The sequence below is a fragment of the Taudactylus pleione genome, unplaced genomic scaffold (assembly GCF_031769625.1).
Source record: "Taudactylus pleione unplaced genomic scaffold, aTauple2 ptg000886l, whole genome shotgun sequence".
Classification (NCBI taxonomy): Eukaryota; Metazoa; Chordata; class Amphibia; order Anura; family Myobatrachidae; genus Taudactylus; species Taudactylus pleione.
The window spans coordinates 1,837,430-1,847,127 of NW_028285287.1; the positions used below are offsets into that span (position 1 = coordinate 1,837,430).

The 9,698-nt window shown below is 45.3% G+C and overlaps 1 protein-coding gene across 1 annotated transcript in view; it reads right to left on the reverse strand.

The window, feature by feature from the left end:
* The window catches only part of PHF12 (PHD finger protein 12), a 122,531-nt gene extending 113,332 nt beyond the window's left edge, over positions 1-9,199 (reverse strand). Inside the window, exons 1-2 of the mRNA XM_088459002.1 lie at positions 8,512-9,199; positions 7,747-7,928 (exon numbers count right to left, since the gene is read on the reverse strand). Of these exons, the coding sequence (XP_088315128.1) occupies positions 7,747-7,928; positions 8,512-8,565 (236 nt within the window). The 5' untranslated portion in view covers positions 8,566-9,199. The remainder of the gene's footprint in view (positions 1-7,746; positions 7,929-8,511) is intronic.
* Positions 9,200-9,698: the final 499 nt, after the last annotated feature.

Below are 9,698 nucleotides of genomic sequence, written 5' to 3' on the forward strand. Positions count from 1 at the left end.
TACTCGGATTTATTATTTAACTGCAGCCATTATCTTTATATTGTCATATCATTTTGATGCCCTTTGATAGAAAGGTGGACAGGGCTTTTAGCACTTCATACAAATGTAGCTAGTTGGCAGCTTTGTGTTATATTCAAAGGCAACTATGTAGCCAATACTATCAAATGATAGGAGGGAAAAAAGGCGATTGTTGAAAATGATAGTCTTATAGAAAAACAAAGGGGGAGATTTAATAAAGCTTGGAGAGAGATAAAATTGAAGATAAATAGCACCCACCAATCAGCTCCTGTCACTTTACAGGCTGTGTTTGAAAAATGAGTTAGGTGCCGATTGGTTGGTGCTCTCTCTCTCCAAGCTTTATTAAAATCTCCCCCACAATCCTTTCACAAAATGCTACGCAGGATATGATAGGACTTCAGTTAATAATTGTGCTGAGCCAGCCAATAAATTGAATATTTTTAATGAGAACTACAAATAAGTTTAGAGACAAAGCTCCAATATTACTTGGGCCAGAAAACAGATGAGGCATCACTTGGGTAACTTCTTAAGCACGGTCACTGGTCAATGGGGCAAGTTCAGTTCTACACAAAGGAAGCAACCTTCCAGAACAGCAACATTGCATCCTCCCACAGCTCAAGTTTTCCCTTGTACCTCCAAAGAGGCGAGAGGGAAAATTTGTAATGTCAGCACTACCATAAATGGTAGATCTGTGAGCACATCACCTTAAATTCAATGTGCCCCAATGATATTTCAAAGTTTATACTTATCAAACTTTGTAGCCTATTTCTGTTTGAAAAGGAAAGCTAAAACATTAAATGATTGTTCCTTCATATAAGATATACTAGAACATTAACAACTTCGACAAACGTTATCGGTAGGTTTTCCCACGTATAAGAAAAAAAAAACAATGACATATAAAGCTATGATTATTGTGGAAACATTATGCGCATGGACAATGCATTCTTGTTGCCAACTCAGAGTCTGAAAAAACACATCAGAATAGCTTTCACTCAGCTGCATAGAAAAAGTAAATATCAAATATCTCAAGTTCTGTGGAAAATATATATTTAAGGTTACATGGTAAGTTTTCAGATTGGATTAGCCAGCACTTTAATGACCATTTAAACACCACCTTGATTTGACAAATTGTGGGGGTGATTCAATTCAGTGCGATGTTGAAAAGGTTACCGGAGCTATTCAATTGGCCACTGTTAACCAGCGACTAGAGGATTTATGCTTGCACCCTCCTGAGGTGCAGAAAAGAAATCCAATTAAACTAGTGGCGTGATGCTTGTTTCGAGGATGTCACTTAAGTCAGAGAAAGCAAGTAAATGCGACTAAACAGCTGGCATTAGGCGCAGTTACCTGCATCTCCCGATGTAAGTGCAGGGCACGATGGGGACCATTGACTAGCTCTGGAAACTCATTCCTAGCGCTATGCAACATCTCACTGAAATGAATCTCCCCCATTAAGTCACCTGTTGTAATGTCAGCTAATTCATATCGACAGTAAATTCCTAAAGGCCATGTAGCCAATACTTTTAGCAATCTGCATGTGCACAATGTCAGTTCCTGGGTGCATACTGGTCAGATCGTAGTGGCCAATGATTCCGATCTACGGCACTAATGAGCCTTCTGCAGGAGATTTCTGTGCAGGGGCGGATTGGGATGGGAAACCAGCCCGGGAAATTTCTGGAAGCAGCCCTAATGGGGGAGGGTCTGTGTAGGGCCGGGATCTTTCCTCATGGGGCCCAACTCTTATGCTGCCCATCCACTAGGCGATTAAACCTAGCGACGGTCGTTATCGCTCCATCGCTTGGTAATCGCCCGCAGATCGGGCAGTAAAAGCAACCATCGATGCGTGCGCCCGCTGGTCATTTTTAACATCAGTCCTCGCCCGGACATGATGGTCAACCTGACGACCGGCGTCAGGTTGCCATGTTCGGGGATGATTGATCTGCATACACTGAACGTCTGAACATTCAGTGTATGCACTTCACCCTGCGGGAGACTATGGCATTGTAATCGTGCCGTCGTCCGCGCATCGTGTAGTGGATGAGCAGCATAAGTCAGTGGCAGTTGCAGCTTTCCTCACATCTTTTGCTGCAGTTGCGTCTGAGACTTTATGCTAATGCTGCTCCAAAGCTCTTCCCTAGTGTCCATGTGTCTGAATTTTAAGTACTAAGACGCTCACTGTCAGTGTGTACAGACGCTACAATCGTGCTTTGTGCATCTTTAGATGCCTCCATAGGTTGCACCATTTAAACTTTCACGAGCCCTATGCTGGGTGCAGATCATCCGTCTATGTACGGCCTCCTATGTGAGTGATTCAGCGTCTCTATAAACAACCACAATCATCAACAAGCCTGTGTCACTCCAATAACACTCCCATACTACCCTACATCTGTGTCCGATAAGCCAAGCGCTGTAACCGCCCAGGAACGTCCCCCACATTTGTAATACACTTCTCTGTACATGCATCTGAATATGCGCTGCAACTCTGTACGAACACCATTACGATGCATGGGCAGTGCAACTCAGACATATGAGCAGACAAGCATATACTATCATAAATGTTCACAACATGCCTGCATTTTCTTTTACTTGCTACCCCCTATAACCTACGCTCCCTGTCAATCACTCTATGTCCATGTCCTTACTGCAGCCTTTGTCGGTAAGTTGGCTTATCTGCACTACGACTGACGCATGCTCAGTCCAAAACAATTTACTCAGCCGCACAAAACATCAGCATTGTATCCACTTCTGAATCATGCCCTTATTTCCTCAGCAGTTATTCATTTTATGCCCCCGGGCCCCATTATGGTTACGTCCCTGATCAGATCAGTACCCCGGACTGTGAATAATAGGGTTGCCTAAAACCCTCTAATTTTGCCCTCTTATAGCCTCATCTTTTAATTGTACACATCATCCTCTAATTACGCTGCAGTGTACACAGTGCTTCCATATTACCCCTTAGTATGACACACAGCACCCTCCATAATACCACTCAGTATACACAACAACCCCATGATATACCTTTCAGTATACAGTGACCTCCACCATAATATCTCTCACTATACACAGTGCCCCATATTACCCCCCAGTACACAGAGCACCTCCATTATAGCCCTCAGTACACACAGTGCCCTCATATTACCCCCCCCAGTACATAGTGTCCCATAGTACCCCCCAGTACACAGAACACCTCCATATTAGACCCCCATTACAGTGGCCCATATTACCCGCCAGTACACAGAGCACCTCCATATTATCCTCCAGTAGACAGAGCACATCCATATAACCCCCCAGTACACACAGCACATCCATATTACCCCCCAGTACACAATATTACCCCCCAGTACACACAGCACCTATATATTATCCCCCAGTACAGAGTGCCCCCCATATTAGCCCCAAGTACACATAGCACCTCCATATTAGGCCACAGTACACAGAGCACCTCCATATTACCTGCCCCCAGTACACACAGCACAACCGTATTACCCCCTCCAGTACACACAGCACCTATATAGTAACCCCCAGTACATAAAAAGCCCCCATATTAGCCCCCAGTATACACAGTGCCACTGCCCCATAGCACCCCCATATTAACCCCCAGTACATCCATATTACCCCCCCCAGTACACACAGCAACCCATATTAACCCCCAGTACTCACAGCACCTATATATTAACCCACAGTACACACAGCACCCCATGTTAACCCACAGTGAACACAGCACCTATATGTTACCCCCCCAGTACACACAGCACCCATATATTAACCCCCAGTACCCCCATATTAACCCACAGTGAACACAGCACATCCATATTACCCCCCCAGTACACACAGCACAACCATATTACACCCTCCAGTACACACAGCCCCTATATATTAACCCAGTATATAAAGTGCCCCATATTAGCCCCCAGCATACACAGTGCCACTGCCCCCGTAGTACCTGCTTTTTTTTTCCTCCTGTACAAAGGGAGCAGTGAGCCAGGGCAGTGTTGTGAGGGGAGGCGGCACATGCAGTGACTCAGACGAGGAGCAGGTCAGCCGGAAGTAGAAGGCTGATACGTGCAGCCCACGTTGAGCCCAGTACTTGGCTGGCCTCTCCCAAGAGACCAGCCAGCCTATGTGAAGCAATGTCAGGCAGCCAGCCCTGATATATGTGTGCTGCTCTGTGCTGGCATTTGCTTCAGTCTGTGAAGGCACATGCTCACAGCCGTCTACCCGCATGGAGGAGGAGCGGCCAGCGGGTCCCCGAGCACTTCTGCTAAACTCTGTCAATGATAAGCCCCAGGCCCAGGGAGGAAAGGTAGGGGGTGGGGCCATGCACTTTGGTCATAGAGGCAGCGGCGCTGCGCTGCACAGGCCGGCCCAGACACCAGACTGAGGATATGAGACTGACAGCTCCGGCCCGCTGTCAGTCTGGTGACAGTGGATGCTGACCAGAGAGGAGGCTGGCCCAGCGGGAAGTGGCCCGGTCTCCCGGCGTCCCAATCCGCCCTGTTTCTGTGGAATCTACTGCATTACAGTATTAAAACATTTCATAAAAATATGCAGAAACTGCAGTTTCTATATAGTTTTATGAAAAAATGCTTGATAAATAGGCCTCTGTGACTGACTCCAGAATTCCACTTTATTTTGTCCATCACTGTTATAAGCATATTGTGTATAACTCTACTTGGCTGCTCATAGTAAAAACAAATAAGAATACAAAAACAGACACTATAAAAAGTGAAAAGATGTATGATGCTGCTGCTCCAAAAACTGCAACTTGGTTGGACTCGAATCCAAACTCAAAACAAAATCTTATTTGCAAATAAACAAACTCACAGATAATGCTGAAACTAAATAAGGAAATAGAAACCTAAGCTTTAAAGTTATATTATCAGTTGAACAGACTAATGCTGACAATGCACTTAACGATGCGGGGGACGACGGCACGATTACGATGTCTCCCGCGGGGTGGACTGCATACACTGAACGTTCAGTGTATGCAGATCAATCATCCCCGAACATGGCAACCCGACGCCGGTCGTCAGGTTGACCATCATGTTCGGGCGATGATTGATGTTAAAAACGACCAGCTGCCCAATTTGAGGGCGAATACCAAGCGATGGAGTGATAACGACCGTCGTTATCACTCCATCGCTAGGTTTAATCGCCTAGTGGATGGGCAGCATTACACAATGCACCATTAAACTACTAGATTTTAAACACAAGATTTATAGAAATTAAAGTTCAGGAATAAGTTACAGGACAATCTAAAAGTAGCATGTGTGTTATTGCACCATTGTTTATTTATTCTCTGGAGACATCACAAACGGAAAGGTTTACACTCCCCATATGAACTTTATCTATACACAGAACATAATCACTGTATTGAGAGTAAAACGCAAAGAAATTACATAAGAAAATGCAAAAGATATATACAATGGAATATGCACATTTTATCCATACAGGAATATATGATTTGTATAATACCATTTGCATCTGTCCACAGCACAGAAAAACAGAACACAGTGGTTTCCTATATAATACATTACAAACTGAACTTTCTGCAAGTCCAACATTTTATCTACACTGTACAAATGACTTCCTGTCTGTGACACCTCCCTTTGGTGGTTTAAATGTCATTGTTTACACAGCACACACATTACTCACTTTTTATTTCAAAACAGACCACAAGTTCTAAATTTTTATTTTCAGATATGAACCATGAAGGTAAAATACAATATTAAGATGATATACAGCACTGTTAAGTATAACTCCCACACATATTGTATAACAGTGTCCTAATGTGTCTGCTTTGTTAGAGAACACTGCAATCTGCTGCAGAAATGAGGGAGAGCATAGTGGACATATTTAAATACAAATACTCCAGCCATTTCATACATATTATTCAGCTCAGTCACACACACAGCCTTTGATAAATATGTTAAATAGTGGCTTAACTTGCTGAACCAACCTCTTCAAAAAAAAAATAAAAATAAAAAATATATCAGATGCACACAATTAATGAGCTATAAAAAGCAAAACAATTACTGACAATTGTCAGTTTAATTATCTATGAGCCCGGTGATGTGACGTTACAATTGCATGGAAAGGCCAGCGACGACAGATCAACTCTCCCCGCTTTTACAGATATTTGTACGCAGCCCAATGGGACAGCAGACGAAAACCTGCAAATTCAAGATTAGCTGGGGCGGTATTCAATTGCTGTGCGCAATCGCGAAAAGTGCCATTTGGGCACCCAAAAGGGTCACTTTTCACGCATTTCAGCTCGGACCCCTGGGGGTACAAGCTGAAATGCCGGCTCCGGTAACGGCTCATGCCCAACAGGAGCAACAATAGAATAGCTTCATCGGGCACGAAGGGGGGGCTGAAACAATTGAATTCGGTCCCTAGTGTGACATATGCGCTAACGTTCTCGTGGGTCAAGCTGGCTCGCAGTTAACTGAATTGTCCACTAAAAGTAATGTCTACTATAATGATTAGCATCACTACACTGTATATAAGCAGCAGCAAAACATGATATGTACACAAACAGTAGAATACTTTTTTGTGGAATTCAGTGTACATAATACAATTGCACTTATGACAGATGTAACCATTTACATGCAAACCACAACACGCATACTTATGGTTATGGACCAGAAAACATCTCTTAAATACTTTTTATTGCAAAAATTTAGGCAGTCACAGCAGTCCTTACACACACGACAGTGTTCAATCATATAACATAAAGGTTGTCCTTGAACAACAATGCTGGCAATCTTCCCAGCACCACTGAATGCATTTACAAGGAGATTTATTCAGGCCTAATTATATTATTTTCTCCCACGGTAACTGGAAATGTAACTTGTCAACAATGTAATACTCTAGACTGAGATAGGTTAGTACTAATAAATAGCAATCGTCAGGTAACACTGCAAACATAATTAACCAAACTTAAGATCATGAATTGCTATTTAAGCACCTAAACAGTGTACTGTGCTTAAAAGGTTAGTAAAACAGAAAAACTCTTTACCAATTCAGAAAAGGTTGAGTTAGAAATTAGATGCAATTGGTCAAACGCAAACACAGTCTCACTGCTGTGATGAAACGACATTGTTGAGCCTAATGAAAGAAAGAACATAGCTCCTCTTGTTTTTGACTGAGAAAGGGCAGCATAAGCACCACCTACTGGTGGCTGATTGCAAAACATTGCCAACAGCATAATACCAAATTACATTGATTCTAAAAAGTTTAAGGAAACCAGTGAATATTATTTTAAACTTCTGAAGCAAGGTACAGAGATGTGAGCGACAGCATTATCAATAGGTTTACAATATCTATAGGAGGAAGGACAATCATAACCACAAGTTAAACACTGGTCATAACAGCATTGTAATGATATGCACAATATTCGTTATGCAAATTAGTGAAACACCCTTCCCCCAGAGGATCTCCCCCATGAAAAAACATTGATAGAAAGCAGCTACTATATTTCCAGCCAACCATTACAGATCACTAAACGACATAAGCAATTAGTCACTGTAACTCCTAATAATAAATAACAAAGGTGGATAAACTTAGTGGACAAAGCAGCCCTTCAAATAGAAATGAAAGAAAACTGCAAGTATAATAGTACCATAGACTTAAGATACAAAAACATTAACGGCTGAATAAAAAAAATAATATATATTGTTGTGCTGTGTTACAAAATGGGAAGATAGGGGACCTGCTGCCTCTTACCAGCACTGGAGGTGGAAGGCGGCCGGGCAGTGATCACAGCAGAGCAGATCCCCTCCCTCTTTGCAGCTATCACAGCTGTCATGGTTGGTGGCCCTTCCGCTTCTTCTGGGCTCTTTTTCAGGCTTCCGGTTTTTCTTCTCCCCATCTTCACTCTTAGGGGGTGCCAGAAGAGCTTGGATTTGCTAGTAAAAGGAGGGATAAAGGATTAAAGACAAATTCAGTAAACCCCAGCATCTCATTTTTAGCTCCATGGCATTGGTGATAGTAATAGGTGATGTAACCTGGTCCTACAATATACTAAATAACGTCATTACCATAAGCATGAATACAGTGTATGCCAATGCAGGAGGAAAATCACTGCTCCAATAATACCATCCTGGGCCAGTGCCTTGTGTTAAGGGCAGCAGAAACACAATGCTGACAGTGCCTATTGCTGCAGCACTGCTACCCTCATACAAAGGCATACTGTAACCTTACAGAGTGGAGAGGAACAAGGAGTACATGCTGGTGAGTCTCTGCAGGAAAAGACAGGGGTACGTGCTGCTGACTCTCTGCAGGCGGGGACAGGGGGGTACATACTGCTGCTGGGGACTCTTCAGGAGAGGACTGTGTGTTGCTGCTGGTGAGTCTGCAAAAGGGGATAGGCTGTCCGTGTTGCTGCTGGGGAGTCACTGCCGGAGGGGACAGAGAATGGGGAGAGGGACACAGAGATACCACTGTCCAGGCCTGTCACTCTTGCACGCACTGCCGGCATTCCCTGCTTACCTCCATCAGGCCACCGGACGTGTCCAGATCATACACAATCGTCTTAGTCTCCATGACCGTGCCCGGGAGGCTGGACAGACGACGGAGAATACACAGGCCTCCGGGGCTCGGTGCTGGCTGGAGGGCGGTCACTGGAGACAGAGTAACGGTAAGGGGGGGGGGGGGGGAGTGCAGGCCTGCAGCCTCGGCGTCACCCTGACAGTAAAGCCTCGGATGAGAGCAGTCCGGGGAGGGGGTGGGCGCTCCCTGCTCCGGAGATGTGGCGAGGCCTATCCGGGGCCTAGCCGACTGGCCGCCGGTCCCTCCTTCTGCAATGGCTGCGGTCTGCGGGAAGCATCAGGGCCCCGGCCATTTCGGGCCCGCTTGTCACAGGAGGGCGGGGGAGGTGGCGGGCGCTCGCTGCTCCTTTCCGTGCTCGCTGTTGCGCTTCACTCCTTCCGCGGATGCTTACGTGCGTCTCCCCTCCCCCAGCGGCGGCCGCGCACTTGGCGCAAAGTGACTGCGCGGGAGACAGTCCTGTGCGCATGCGTACTGCTGGGAGCAGGGGGGGTGACTGAGCCGCTATACAGTGGAGATGGGAGAAGCGCTATAGACTAGTGGACGTTACAGAGTGTGCGCCTGCGCAATGCGGTCAGCGGGTTCTTTCAGCCGCTACTCAGAAGACGGGATGGCTGGCTAGGACGTTGACGTCACATACCATACGCATGCGCGCTGACAGGTAAAGACGAGACTGCCTGGGTCGCTACAGAGAAGGTAGGGCAGATTGGATGGATATAGTGACGTCTAAGGTGTGCGCAGGCGCACTACGGTGAGCAGAAGTCGTACAGAGTCGGTACACACAACAGGGGGTGGGACATGACGCGTCTAGCTACGCGCAGGCGCAATGTGACGACAAGGGGTGTACAGAACCGGTACACAGGGGGGAGTGGTTGTTGGTTGCGTCACACTGTGTGCGCAGCGCTTCTCCTTCCTGCCATGGACGTTTTGTTTGGGTTTGTGGCCGAAATATTAGCGCATGCGTACCCCCGCCATGTTGGAGGTGGCATGTACGAAGTTATTAGTAACAACGGCACTGTACTATATTGTATCATGTTCCTACCGCATTTTGGCATTTTAAATGCTAAATTTTATTGTTCTTTTATTGATGTCACATTTTTCCAACATTATGTCAAGTTAGGTTTGTCAGA